The following is a 16,101-nucleotide window of genomic DNA, read 5'->3' on the forward strand; positions in this document are numbered from 1 at the left end:
AGAATGGAGGAACACTGCAGAAGGTCTACTCATATACTTGTCCAATCTCTTTTTAAAGCTACCCAAGGTCCTAGCCTCTATCACCCTACTCGGAAGATTGTCACATGCAGCATTCTCCATCCTATAAATACTCATGTACCTTTCACCCAGGTAGATCTGTTTGTGACTTGATAAAGCCCAATGTGTTGGGCAAAATTTTGTCAATAAAGGATCACATTATACTGCTTATGTGTTTATTTTTCCATGGGAGGGTAATGAAAAACTTGGAACCTTCATTCATATTATCTCCATCTACGTAGCCTCTTGCTTTTGTAGAAAGTAATTTCAGTCTGTAGATTTTAAACCAATTCCGAGTGTTTTCCAGTTATAGAATGATACACGTATATGGTAACTTACTTTCTTACTTTCCAGCTACCTGCCTGGTACCTCATTAGCCGGTAAAGCATTTCAATCATGTCCATGAGACACCTTCCTTCCTTACCTAAATATTTCCCAAAACTTTAATTACTTACATATTGTTTAAATCTTTCACTATCCCTTACGCAGAACTACGTTACAGATGCCAGGGTCACTTACGCAGATCTATATTTTGAGCTCAGTTAACTCAGATAAGTTGCAAGTAGTAAATTTTGGCCTTGATATGTATGCAGTGAGTGCAAACAGCATAAAAGAAAATCATGCCCCACATGGTGCATGATGAGAAAAGCAAAACTCTAACCTTGTGTTTGATTAAAAATAGCAATTTTGAGGTGTTATCTAAGATGGTTTTCTTTTATGGTTTTATTGGCTATTTCTTAATATGTATTATTTTATAGAATGGTAGACAAATGTACTACTGAAATAGATATACAGTGGACCCTAGGTTTTCGTCGATCTTAGTTATTGCCGATTTTGGTTTTGGTCGACTTTTTTCGCAGATTTTTGGCTTTAGTTTTTGTCTATCATACGGAACCTGTCCAGAGCCCAGAACACCGACAAAGCCGCCTCCCACATGCATTGTCAGCCAGTGTAGCTTTGTTTCTCGGTGAGTGAACATATCCTGCCAGGTCATATGAAACATTTCATAATAATCCATTGTTTTTGCCACTTGTTTATTGTGTGTGACTACTAAATAAGCCACCATGTGCCCAAAGAAAGCTTCTAGTGCCAGCCCTTTGGTAAAGAATGTGAGAAACACGATATAACTCAAGAAAAAGTTTGTAGGAAAAAATACGAAAGTGGTGGTGGTAGAGGGTAACAGTAGCTGTGATGGTGGTAGTGGTTGTGATGGTGGTAGAGGGTGCCTTCTTCAGTGATTCAACAATTTTACTAACTCCTCCAATGTTGTTGGAGTTATATAGGGCTACAGAAAACACTGCCACCTCAGCTGCAGCCTTCACCACCATTATGGACAGCTTATGCTCTCAGTGGCCCTTATACACCCAACACCACCAGTTGTGACATACAAAATGACTTTTATTCATTCTATATTCTATGTTATTAATACATTCCCAAACTCATCCACTAACCTTTGCAATTTTTCTTTAGAATCTCCCATAAGCACAGTATCATCAGCAAAAAGTAACTGTGTCAATTCCCATTTTGAATTTGATTCCCCATAATTTAATCCCACCCCTCTCCCAAACACCCTAGCATTTACTTCCTTTACAACCCCATCTATAAATATATTAAACAACCATGGTGACATTACACATCCCTGTCTAAGACCTACTTTTACCGGGAAGTAGTCTCCCTCTCTTCTACACACCCTAACCTGAGCCTCACTATCCTCATAAAAACTCTTTACAGCATTTAATAACTTACCACCTATTCCATATACTTGCAACATCTGCCACATTGCTCCTCTATCCACTCTATCATATGCCTTTTCTAAATCCATAAATGCAATAAAAACTTCCCTATCTTTATCTAAATACTGTTCACATATATGCTTCAATGTAAACACCTGATCTACACATCCCCTACCCACTCTAAAACCTCCTTGCTCATCCGCAATCCTACATTCTGTCTTACCTCTAATTCTTTCAATTATAACCCTACCGTACACTTTTCCTGGTATACTCAGTAAGCTTATTCCTCTATAATTTTTACAGTCTCTTTTGTCCCCTTTCCCTTTATATAAAGGGACTATACATGCTCTCTGCCAATCCCTAGGTACCTTCCCCTCTTTCATACATTTATTAAACAAAAGTACCAACCACTCCAACACTATATCCCCCCCTGCTTTTAACATTTCTGTCATGATCCCATCAGTTCCAGCTGCTTTACCCCCTTTCATTTTACGTAATGCCTCACGTACCTCCCCCACACTTACATTCTGCTCTTCTTCACTCCTAAAAGATGGTATACCTCCCTGACCAGTGCATGAAATTACTGCCTCTGTTTCTTCCTTAACATTTAAAAGTTCCTCAAAATATTCTCGCCATCTACCCAATACCTCCATCTCCCCATCTACTAACTCCCCTACTCTGTTTTTAACTGACAAATCCATATTTTCCCTAGGCTTTCTTAACTTGTTTAACTCACTCCAAAATTTTTTCTTATTTTCATTAAAATTTCTTGACAGTGCCTCTCCCACTCTATCATCTGCTCTCCTTTTGCACTCTCTCACCACTCTCTTTACCTTTCTTTTACTCTCCATATACTCTGCTCTTCTTATAACACTTCTGCTTTGTAAAAACCTCTCATAAGCTACCTTTTTCTCTTTTATCACACCCTTTACTTCATCATTCCACCAATCACTCCTCTTTCCTCCTGCCCCCACCCTCCTATAACCACAAACTTCTGCCCCACATTCTAATACTGCATTTTTAAAACTATTCCAACCCTCTTCAACCCCCCCACTACTCATCTTTGCACTAGCCCACCTTTCTGCCAATAGTCGCTTATATCTCACCCGAACTTCCTCCTGCCTTAGTTTATACACTTTCACCTCCCTCTTACTTGTTGTTGCCACCTTCCTCTTTTCCCATCTACCTCTTAATATTGTTTATTATGTCATATTAGTTGAATTGTGATAGATAAATAAGCCGTAGATTTGATATTAGTGTCGTATTCTCCAATAAACTCTTCTCCCTCTCCCCTCTGCCTGGTCTGCCATGCACCAACAAGTCTTTTCAATAAAAGTAAGTGTGATGTTAAATGTTCATTTATACATTTTATTAGTGCTTTATATTTATCTGTCATTCTTTTCTGCATGTAAATCTATATTTAAGCTAGGGAAGTGACCCCTTATAAAGACTTGGTACCTAGAGCCCTTATGGAGGGGGATTCCCCTACCAAACAATAACCTCTCTTCCGTCTCCCTTTCTTCCATCCATCAACAGCCTTCAGTCATGTCTAATGTTCATTCTTCTGTGCATGTAAATCTACCTTTAAGGTAGAAAATTTTTTTTTGTTGATACTTTTGGGTGTCTGGAATGGATTAATTCCATTTACATTATTTCTTATGGAGAAAATGGTTTCGGTTTTGGCCGATAGCTCTGGAACAGATTAAACACGAAAACTGAGGGTCCAATGTACAGTGGAACCTCGGTACTCGAACTTAATTCGCTCCAGAAGGCTGTTCGAGTGCTGATCCATTCAAGTATCTAACGAATTCTTCCAAACCAATTTTCTTTTTGGATGGCTGTTATCACTAATCTCTGTAGGCCCCATGGTGACTTATTTATACAAATAACAAACATCAAAAAATGCAAAGAAACACAAAATATGCAGTTTGCAGTGAAGTTCTGGCAGGTCACGTTTGTGAGGTCGAGTGCCGAGCTTTGTTCGGGTAGGGAGCTGTTTGAGTACTGAGGTTCCACTGTAATTTTGTTTCGTTCCAGGACTGGAAGTAGCTTGAAATCAGCTTCATAGTGGAAATATTCAATTTTTTTTTTTCCAGTTTTCCGGAAGGTGGATAAGGCCCCTTTCCCCCTGGTTTGACCAATAATTATAATTCCTGGTTATATTTTATCTGATAAAAATGGTAAATTCTTGAATTCTTGTATGAATTCAAAGTACTGTACAAGCCAAGCATACTACAGGAGAGGTCTGGAGAGGGATGTAATTAGTGAACAGAAAAAATGTTTTAGTGCCTGGAATATCTAGTGTTTATTTTGGACTGTTTTTAAACTGGAATCTTTTTAATTTTGTGTAAAATTGGGCAAATTATGAAATTCTGTGAAGTTAATAGGGTCTTTCTGGATGTCATTCCAGGGGTCAAATGCTCCTGTGACCCAGTACCCGACCAGGCATCCCAGTGATAAGTGCCTGGTTGCACGCAGTGCAACATACGAGCCACAGCCCAGCTAACTGGGCACTGATTTTAGGTATCCGTCTAGTTCCCTCTTGAAGACAGCCATGGGTTTATTGATAATTTCCCTTATGCATGACAGGAAGCTGAAGAACAGTCTTGACCCCCAGACACTTACTGTTTTTTCTCTTAGCATTGTCTTCCGTGTTTTGTTTTTATGGGGAGTGATTTGTGTGTGCAGATTTGGAGGTAGTTTTGACAGTTGAATGAGCATTTTCTTGTGCTTAATTGAAAGGACATAAGACTTACTAGATAAACAGCTAAAAACGTGGTCAAACTGAGCAATGGAACTGGCTTAAAATAGGACTCAAATGGGGCAAAATTGCCGATGAGTAAACTGCACCCTAACCATAAACTTTGCTCCTGCACAATTCCCTAAGTTCTCCATCAAATTTCATGCCATTCACATCGAGATGTTTACTCTGGCTGTAATTCTATAGCTGTTGTACATGCTGGTGGCTGATAGAGAAAAAGCATGAGTAAAGATCTTGGCAGCAGTGTCACTGCTGAGGCACCAGTTAGCTGACTGCCATTACACATTCTTGTAAAGAACAGTCGAAGTGCTTGTACTCTAAAAAAGGCAAGGACCTCGAAGTTCACAGGGTCATCTGGACTGTGAAGTGAGCACATTTCTGGCAAGACGGTGATAGGGTAGGGTAGGAAAGCCTAGGATGACATAGGATAGGGTAGGGTAAGATAGCCTAGGATTGTGGGATAGGCTAGGATAGGGTAGGATAGCCTAGGATAGTAAATGGATTTCCTCCTTTTTTCCCCAGCTTACTTCAGTAGGAGACAGCTGGTGTTAAAAAAAAAAAAAACGAACCACCCAGCAACTTACAGTTTAAGAAAAGATTTCATTTGGACTTTTAACCCCAGAGGGTTAGCCACCCAGGATAACCCAAGAAAGGCAGTGCATCATTGAGGACTGTTTGTATTATTTCCAGTGGGGTCCTCAATCTTGTCCCCCAGGATGTGGCCCACGCCAGTTGACCAACACCCAGGTGAAGCGAGAGCTTTGCCAGCCAGGCCACGGTTATGGTCATGTCTGTATGAGAGGAACGCTACCAATGGTGATATATTATTAAAGCATATACAGTACCTACCTTCACATTACTCCTCCCTCCTTTTCCTTATATTAGCTAAAAATTTTTGAATACAGAAATTAAGAAGTGGACCCTCAGTTATTGGCCGTTCCTGTTATCGGCCAACTTGGTGATCAACCGTTTCAGACGCGTCCATCCACCAGCTGGGACCGCTTGCTCGTCAATTTGGCTGTGCCTCTCAGTGCATGAGGAAGCTTCTGCTCATACATCCAAACATTTTGCTTGTTTTCCATTGTTTTTTGTGGATTTTTTGCAGTGCAACTGCAAAATAAGTAACCATGGCTCCAAAGAAAGTTCCTAGTGAAGTTCCTGTGGTAAAGAAAGTGAGAAACACCATGGAATTTAAGCGTGAAATGAAGCAGGCATGTAGAGAGTGTAGCAGGCATGCTGGGAGTGTAGCAGGCATGCAGGGAGTGTAGCAGGCATGCAGGAAGTGTTGCAGGTATGCAGGAAGTGATGCAGGAAGTGTTGCAGGCATGCAGGGAGTGTAACAGGCATGCAGGGAGTGTAACTGGCATGCAGGGAGTGTAACAGGCATGCAGGGAGTGTAACAGGCATGCAGGGAGTGTAACAGGCATGCAGGGAGTGTAACAGGCATGCAGGGAGTGTAACAGGCATGCAGGGAGTGTAACAGGCATGCAGGGAGTGTAACAGGCATGCAGAGAGTGTAACAGGCATGCAGGGAGTGTAACAGGCATGCAGGGAGTGTAGCAAGCATGCAGAAAGTCTAACAGGCATTCCAGAAGCCAGCATTAGTCTTCAATAAAGGTATGTAATACTGATTTGTTAAAAAAAAAAAAATTTTGGAATATTTTTGTCTGGAATGGATTAATTGTATTTACATTAATTCTTATGGGAAATATTATTTCGGCTTTAGGCCAATTTTCTGGAACGAATTATGGCCGATACCCAAAGGTCCACTGTATTTTACAGTACTTTAGCAGAATTTTGTGAAAAATCTTAACAGAATCTTCTATCCTACAGCAGTTGTATATTTTTAGGCTGAAGGTTTGAGACATCTCAGAGAGTTGTGATTAATGTTGGGATGAAAGAGTGCGTTGGCTCAGGAAGTTGTGGTCTAGGGGACATTACAACCTTTTAACCCAACAATAACAAAAATGCAAAGTGATGTATCCTGACCACCTCCCTCAATATTTTTTTTATTATTTTTTTCAAGTGTGTATGTTATGTACTCAAAACTGGAGATATAACACCACTGTTTCTCTATTAAACAATGGACCCATCTCTGGCGAGTATAACTTTTTATTTAATTACATCAAAAAATTATTACAGGACTAATTACGTATGGATTATTATACCAATTTTCATCTCAAATAAAAGAAAGGGGGATCTATGGGAAAATGCAATTGTTTTCCTGCCTTTTCCTTTAACTAGCTTTATCAAATGTATTTATCTTTATTTTATGTTCACGGCATAAGTGATGAGTACCAATTTCTTTGGTGCAACTCAGTCAAGAAATGTGAATTTTAATACAGTATGTATTACGACTGTGTTTACACGTAATGAGGGCCTATGAAATTCATACCTTGGTAAACATACTACACTTCTCAAAGGCATAGCATAGCTGTCCTGGGTCATTATTAATCTAGCCTTTATCTTTCATCTGATGTCAACTAGAGCATTGTACATCTTCCCAATTTAGTAGAAAGTGGAAAGTCCTAGGACCCATAAAATTGTGCAAAAATAATTTTTTTCTAACTTGAAGGCTAACAGTCAAAACAAACACAGCCTATACGTTTTTTTTAAGCTGCTTAATCCACTGTCACAATCCCATTGAAATCTGATAAAAGGCACTGTTAGTGTACAGCAATATTCTAGCCCAGAGAGGACAATTGACTTAAAAGGACCATCATTGGCTTGGTATATCATTTGTGTAATTTTGAAAGTTTCGTTATCCATCCTATCATTTTTATCACGGTTCCCTACCACTCTTGTGATTCTTGAAAGATACAGTGGACCCTCAACTAATGGCAGCATCGTCTAACACCAAAATAGACTAACGGCTCTCTCTGGCATCAAAATATTGGCTCTACCAACGCCGAAAAACTCGTCTAAAGGCTTTCATCCTGAGCAGGCCCAGCCACTCCAAAACTCTGTGTATAGCCAGTGTCCCATTGTTTACAAGCCGTTGTGGTCGATTCCATGCGTACATGTGATATATATTGTATTATTCCATTTTTTTTGTGCTTGTAACTGCTAAATAAGCCATCATAGGCCCAAGGAAAGTTTCTAGTGCCAGCCCTGTGATAAAGAAGGAAAGAAACACATAAAATTCAAGAAAAAACTCGTAGCAAAGTACCTAAGTGGAGAAGGAAGAGAGAGGGGAGAATGTGCCTTCTGCAGTGATTCAGCGATATGTACGATACTAGAGCAGCAGGTATCGATAAAGGCTATAGTGCCAGCCAGCGATAGTGTAGAATTAACAGTGTAGCAAGTAAGTTAAGCGTGTAAGCGATAGAAAAACGACATGAAAGTAACTAACTCTCCAATGTTCTTGGATGTTTACCTGGAGTTTACCTGGAGAGAGTTCCTGGGGTCAACGCCCCCGCGGCCCGGTCTGTGACCAGGCCTCCTGGTGGATCAGAGCCTGATCAACCAGGCTCTTGCTGCTGGCTGCACGCAAACCAACGTACGAGCCACAGCCCGGCTGGTCAGGAACCGACTTTAGGTGCTTGTCCAGTGCCAGCTTGAAGACTGCCAGGGGTCTGTTGGTAATCCCCCTTATGTATGCTGGGAGGCAGTTGAACAGTCTCGGGCCCCTGACACTTATTGTATGGTCTCTTAACGCGGATGTGTGTACATCCGCTGAACATACGGCAGCCTGCTATCTTCCACTACCCTAAACCTATGTCATCATCTCCTCCATCAGACTAACTAATTAAACTAACATCTCCTCCAAGGTAAGTGTAAATATAAAAGTGTAAGCATAAAAATAAATATATTAAGTGTAAATATAAAAGGACCCCAATAGAGATATATAAGTCACTCTGACTCTTTTGGGTTATCCTAGGTACTTTACACATATGCTGCTATGTATGATAATCTATGTAACTGTATTTGTGTATACTTGAATCAACTTACTTATTTATAAATTACATACAATGTTTAAGTGTGATGGTGGTGCTGGCAAAATCCTCCACTGCCACCAACACAGCTTGTCTCAGTGGCAGCCCTTAAACCCAACAATAACACTTAAACCATTTACTCCTCTCATACATTATGACATTTTATTCATTCTAGAGTATATATCATGTTTCTATGTTATTAATATTGTTTATAATGTCATATTAGATGAATTGTGATAAATAAATAAGCCGAAGAGACGATATTAGCTTCATATTGAAGCATAATAAATTTGCCTCCTACGTGTCTATCATACACCAACAAGTCAAGTGAAGTCAATAAAGGTAAGTGTGATGTTAACCCTTTCAGGGTCCAAGGCCAAAATCTGAAGTGGTGCCCCAGTGTCCAAGAATTTAAAAAAAAAAAAATTGTTATTTTTTCTTATGAAATGGTAGAGAATCTTTTTGTGAATGTAATAAAACAAAAAGTACGAAATTTGATGGAAAACTGACGAAATTATGCTCTCGTGAATTTTGATGTGTCAGCAATATTTACGAATCGGCGATTTGGCCGACTTTGACTCCCATTTTAGGCCAATTACATTATTCCAGTCGACCAAATTCTTAGCTATTTCACTAGTATTACTTCTATTCTATCGATTGAGCACAAGAAATCGCCAAGTCAACTGTTTCAACTACAAAATAAAGTGACCGGAAATTGGTAATTTGGCCAATTTAACACGAAGTTCAAAATATTCCAATTTCAAAATAGGGTCCAGAATAAACAATGTAGGTATTCCTGGCACTAAACTAACATTAACTCTGTTCATTAGTTACGTTTTGAGGCTTTACAAATAAATTCCGTTTTGATTTTTTATTCACATAATTAATTTTTATTCACACCAAAAAATAGAAGATTTACTGTTATGCAATATTGTAATAATTGTATAAATATCATCACCACATTTGTGAATGTATATTAGACCCACCAGCTGGCGTGTATTAGACGTGTGAGGTCGTTTGTTTACTCTTGAACATCAGCAAAAATTTAACATTTCCGCCACTTTGAGCTCAGTTTCAAGCCATTTCCAGTGCTAACACCAATCAAAATTATCTCTATTTCTGTAATATGTCTTCCATTCTATCAAATGAAACCAAGAAATCACAAATACAACTATAAAAAACATACGAAAAAACACTGCAAGTCGCTGTTTTAATCGAAAATAATGGTCTCAGTTTTTTTTTCTCATTATACACAGTGTGCTGCAGGATTTGTTTTATGTGGTGCACACATACCACATAGATGTATTCTCTCATATCTAGGCCCAAATTTACCACTCACAGTTTATCTGAGTGAGCTGAGCTCATGACGTAGATCTACGGTTTGGACCCTGAACGTAAAGCCGTGGATCTACGGGACGGACCCTGAAAGGGTTAAATGTTCATTTATTCATTTTATTAGTGCTTTATATTTATTTGTCCTTGTTTTCTGTATGTATATTCATTTTTTTTTTTTTTAACAAGTCGGCTGTCTCCCACCGAGGCAGGGTGACCCAAAAAAAAAAAAAGAAAATCCCCCAAAAGAAAATACTTTCACCATCATTCAACTCTTTCACCACACTCACACATAATCACTGTTTTTGCAGAGGTGCTCAGAACACAACAGTTTAGAAGCATATACGTATAAAGATACACAACATATCCCTCCAAACTGCCAATATTGCAAACCCCTCCTTTAAAGTGCAGGCATTGTACATACAGTACTTCCCATTTCAAGGACTCAAGTTCGGCTATATAAAAATAACCAGTTCCCCTGAATCCCTTCACTAAATATTACCCTGCTCAAACTCCAACAGATCATCAGGTCCCAAATACCATTTGTCTCCATTCACTCCTATCGAACACGCTCACGCACACCTGCTGGAAGTCCAAGCCCCTCACCCACAAAACCTCCCTTACCCCTTCCTTCCAACCTTTTCGAGGAAGACCCCTGCCCTGCCTTCCTTCCCCTATAGATTTAAATGCTCTCCATGTCATTCTACTTTGATCCATTCTCTCTAAATGACCAAACCACCTCAACAACCCCTCTTCTGCCCTCTGACTAATACTTTTATAAACTCCACACCTTCTCCTAATTTCCACACTCCAAATTTTTTGCATATTTACACCACACATTGCCCTTAGACAGGACATCTCCACTGCCTCCAACCGCCTCCTCGCTGCTGCATTCACAACCCAAGCTTCACACCCATATAAGTGTTGGTACTGCTATACTTTCATACATTCCCTTCTTTGCCTCCATAGATAATGTTTTTTTGTCTCCACATATACCTCAACGCACCACTCACCTTTTTTCCCTCATCAATTCTATGATTAACCTCATCCTTCATATATTCATCCGCCGACACGTCAACTCCCAAGTATCTGAAAACATTCACTTCTTCCATACTCCTCCTCCCCAATTTGATATCCAATTTTTCTTTATCTAAGTCATTTGATACCCTAATCACCTTACTCTTTTCTATGTTCACTTTCAACTTTCTACCTTTACACACCCTCCTAAACTCGTCCACTAACCTTAGCAACTTTTCTTTAGAATCTCCCATAAGCACAGTATCATCAGCAAAAAGCAACTGTGTCAATTCCCATTTTGTATTTGATTCCCCATAATTTAATCCCACCCCTCTCCCAAACACCCCAGCATTTACTTCTTTTACAACCCCATCTATAAATATATTAAACTTTAAAAAAAAATATTTTTTGTTAATACTTTTGGCTGTCTGAAATGGATTAATTGGATTTCCATTATTTCTTATGGGGAATATTAATTCCACTGAAGGCTAGCTCTCTGGAACGGATTAAAGCTGTTGGTTGAGGGTCCACTGTACTTTGACATTATTCTTAGGTCCTTATTGCTAGTTTTAGTTCTACCGAGTGTTTCAAGCTAGTTTTATACTTTATTCTCGTTTTTATTTCCTCATTTTTTCGAAAACAGAGACAGCAAAATTTGTACTCAATGATCATCACATAGTTTTCAGTGGCCCACTGGATGACTTAGTTTATGCCTTCCTGAAGATTTGTAGTGTCCTCAATTTATGCCACTTCCACACAAATTCTAATATCGTGTGCAAAGGATGATATAGTGCTATGATTAATAACTATGTTGGACATGAGGATGAGGAAAAGGATGCAGGGTGAGTATTGTGTCCTAGGGAACAGAGCTTTCCACTGTAGCAATCTGACACAAGAGCTTGCTCCACAGAAGATACTTTATAACTGAAAAACTAAAACTGAAAAAATTACCATAGTAAAATAAATATATCCTCTCCTGAATGCTGTGTAAAAAATCAACTAAACTGATGACAGGTTTAAGGTGTATTAAAAATGCACATTTAAAGACAAATCCACTTGCTCTGTCAAAACATTAAATTTCTACCAATACCATTTATAATGAACACTATACAATTTATTCATGAAAAATAGCAAACCTCAGCTAAGTTTATTTGGATGGAGGCATGGTCTTTGGCATAGATGATGCGATTAGATGCTGAACACTTGCGTGGCACATAAAGATCCACGTATTCTCCAACATCGTTCTGCATGGTGATGGTTGAAGTAGAATTTGTCTGTGGGAAAAAAAAAATTGTAATGAAATTGACTGACTACACACTGATAAAATGAAAACAAAACCATTATTAAGCTGCCTCATGCAGACCTTCACACATTATAGTACATATCTAAATTTTTATTTAACATGGCTATCACAATATAGTATACTGCAAACAGGAAATGGCTGTGAAAATTGTTACTACAGTGTATTATTATCAGAAGCACTAAATCTGTGGGTCATTCAGCCCAAGTAGAGGCGGCCTGATCCTCCATCTACTAATTGCGAGACAGACGAGCTACTCTTGCAGGGAACCTGGCCATGGAAGGTATGATGTGTGAAGAAAGTCAAAGAATAGCAAAATATTATTACAATAGTACAACTTTCAGCAACTGTACTAACAACAGTGCTCTCAAGAAAGGAGACATGAAAACTACTGTAAATCACCCAGTCCAACAAACTGCATTCCAGGGTTCTTAAGGGCCCTATAATATACATACAGTGGAACCTCTACTTGTGAGTTTAATCCGTTCCATGACCTTGCTCGCAACTGGATTTGCTCGTTTGCAGAATCAATTTTTCTCATTTAAATTAATCCGTTCCAGTGGAATTCTGTACTTCAATAATTTCACTAATATCAACTTCACAGCTTATTTATCTATCTCACTTGATCTAATATGACATAATAAACAATATAAATAACATAGAAACCTGATATATACTCTAAATTGAATAAAACATGTAATTCATGTAGTGGTATGGGCTGTGTCGGCAGTGGATGACAGTTTGTCTGGAGACCGGACAAAATACTACTTGAAAAATTTTGCTATCATCTATACGGCTTATTTATCTATCACAGTTCATCTAATATGACAAACAACATAAATAACATATAAACCTGATATATACTCTAGAATGAATAAAATATGTCATTATATGTGTAGCGGCAGCAGCGGCTGACGAGAATTTGTCTGGAGACAGGACAAAATACTCCTTGAATATTTCGCTATCATCAACTCTACGGCTTATCTATCTATCTATCACAGTTCATCTAATATGAAATAATAAACAATGTAAATAACATAGAAACCTGATATATATACTCTAGAATGAATAAAGTATGTCATTATGTAACAGGTGGAGGCAGCCACACTCGCTCCCTCTTTGTTGTGGTAAACACTGCCATCTAGTGACGGCCTTTTGAAGCCATCTATTATAATTATTATTACATAGTACATTATTATTATGTATGTATTATTATCATATGTATTATATTATCATTATTGTATTATACTATTATTATTATACATATTATTATTATTGTTGTTATTATTATTATTACAATATACTAAATACTAATTTGTAATTTTTATTCATACAAAAAATATAAGATTTACTGTTATGCCTTATTGCAATAATTGTATAAATAATGTCAACCCCTTCACGACTGCATATTGGAATGGACAGTGATGTAATTTGTTTACTCTTGAACATAGTTAAGCAAATGAGCATTTCTCCCTCGTTGAGCTCAATTTCAAGATACTTTTCGTCGTGAAAGCAATCAAAATCATATCTATTTCTGTGATATATCTTCCATTCTATCAAATGAGAAAAAAAAAAAAAAAAAAAAAGAGAATACAACCATAAAACCATACGAAAATACCGCCAAGGGGTGGCTAATTGCCGAGAAGTGAACCCCATTATTTATGCTCCAATTTCTTTCATTTTTGGTGTACATTAAGCAGCATCTTTCCATCATACATTGCCCAAGTTTCAATAAGATAGTCCAACAAACAAATGAGATACAATTCCCTAGATCAAGAGCAAGAGCCCCTCACCAGCGTCAAAGAACCTCCCTTGAGGTCTGCTCGCTTATGGAAATTTTGCTCGCATATGGAAGCAAAAAATCAACCCATCAACGGCCCGTATTTGGAAACACTCACACGTGGATGCGCTCGCAAGTAGAGGTTCCACTGTACATATGCACATATAACATAAAAATTGGGATAATTCAGGTTGTTCTTCAACTCTATATTTCATTGGTTAGGCCTCATTTAGATTATACTGCATAGTTCTGGTCAATGTATTACAGAATGGATATAAATGCGCTGGAAAACAACGAGGATGACACAGTTGATTCCATGTATCAGAAATCTTTCCTGTGAAGATAGACTGAGGGCCCTAAATCTGAACTCTCTGGAAAGGCATAGAATTAGAGGAAATATAACTGAGGTGTATAAATGGAAAACAGGAATAATGGAAATGTAAATATCATGCTAAAAATATCTATTCAAGACAGTACTTGCAGCAATGGTTTCAAGCTGGAAAAAAATTAGGTTCAGAGAGAATATAGCAAAGCACTGGTTTGGTAATACAGCAGAGTTGTGGATGAGTGGAACAAACTCCTGAGTATCATCACTGAAGTTAAAACATTAAGTAGTTTTAAAAATAGGTTAGACAAATACACGAGTGGGTGTGGGTGGGTATGAGTTGGACCTGAGTAGCTGATGCAGTGCTCCTTCCTTCTTAAGTGAATGTAACTTGGCCCTGACTGGCTTTGGCCAGTAGGTGACTTGAGCCTGCCTAGCATGGGCCAGTAGGCCTACTGCAGTGCTCCTTCCTTCTTGAGTTCTTACTCATGTATCAAATGTACTTTTAAAATCTATCCAAAGGGTTTGCTTCAGTGATGCTATTCTAAAGTCTGCTCCCATTATCTATAACATTCTTGCCAAATCTATACTTTTTCATTTTACAATACTGGCAGTTTCCCACCAAGTTAGGGTGACCTATAATATAATAATAATATCTTTATTTACTACAAGTACATGTACATGGTATACAGGCCTAGCTGACAACAATGACGTAATACTATATAGAACGCCCCTTGTTATGCTCAGCATGTCGGGCAAATTAGGTCAGTGTCCCAGGATGCGACCCACACCAGTCGACTGACACCCAGGTACCCATTTTACTGATGGGGAACATAGACAACAGGTGGAAAGAAACACGCCCAATGTTTCTACTCTGGCTGGGAATCGAACCCAGGCCCTTGCCGTGTGAAACGAGAGCGTTAGCCACCAGAGCCCAAAAGAAAGAAAGAAAAATTTTTTAAACCACCATATATTCAATGACTGTCTTGCCAGAAGAACAAGACATAGCAATTTGATTTTCCTCCATTGGGAGCCAATACTGGGTCCCTTGTTCACATTTTACATAAATAACAAAGATAAGGAAATAATTAGCCACATAAATAAGTCTGCCAATCTCAGGATGACAACAAGGAGCTACAAGATGATTTGGGGAAGTTGATGTTACGGTTGGAAAAGTAGCAGCAGCAGCAGTTAAATGTCAAGAAATGAAATGCTCCGATCCTGAGAAAAAGAAAGACAGCATCTATACACTAATGGAAAAAACTTAGGATTTCTGTTTAAAAGAAATCTAAAGACAAGACATCTGTGCATTAAGTGATTACAATAAAGCTAATAGAATTCTTGTTGTCTTATCGATAAATATAAGTAACCAAGGTTTTGCTTCAATTTTATACTCAATTTTATACATACATCACTGCCAAGATCTCACCTAGATTATGTAGCTTAATTCTAGTTGGACATATTGTAAATATACTGAAAAATGGCAAATAATGATGATAAAGTTAATTCCCTGTATCAGGACCTTTCCCCCAAAGACACTTAAATTGCTCTCTCTCTCTCTCTCTCTCTCTATCTATCTCTCTCTGGAAAGCAACAGAATCAGTAAGAACTGAAGTGTGCGTGTGTGTGTGTGTAACATACATACATACATACATACATACATACATACACACACACACACACACACACACACACACACACACACAAAACTGAATAACATACATCTCAATCACTGAATACAAAAAGATTTAAGAGGTCTGGTTAGTGGTAATTTAAAGGCAAGACAAAAGTGCACAAGCATTCACAAAAATTCTAATGGAATTTTTGGCTTCATATTACAAAAAATATATAATAAACCTCA

At 38.3% G+C, this 16,101-nt stretch overlaps 1 protein-coding gene across 2 annotated transcripts in view; it reads right to left on the minus strand.

Annotated features, from left to right (window-relative positions):
- RpS21 (ribosomal protein S21) overlaps positions 1 to 16,101 on the minus strand; it is a 38,459-nt gene that overhangs the window by 10,751 nt on the left and 11,607 nt on the right. For both annotated transcript variants that reach the window (XM_053789076.1, XM_070094155.1), the window contains exon 2: positions 11,972 to 12,109. In XM_053789076.1, the coding sequence (XP_053645051.1) occupies positions 11,972 to 12,085 (114 nt within the window). In that variant the 5' untranslated portion in view covers positions 12,086 to 12,109. The remainder of the gene's footprint in view (positions 1 to 11,971; positions 12,110 to 16,101) is intronic.

This window comes from Cherax quadricarinatus, chromosome 44 (assembly GCF_038502225.1).
Source record: "Cherax quadricarinatus isolate ZL_2023a chromosome 44, ASM3850222v1, whole genome shotgun sequence".
NCBI classification, from domain to species: Eukaryota; Metazoa; Arthropoda; class Malacostraca; order Decapoda; family Parastacidae; genus Cherax; species Cherax quadricarinatus.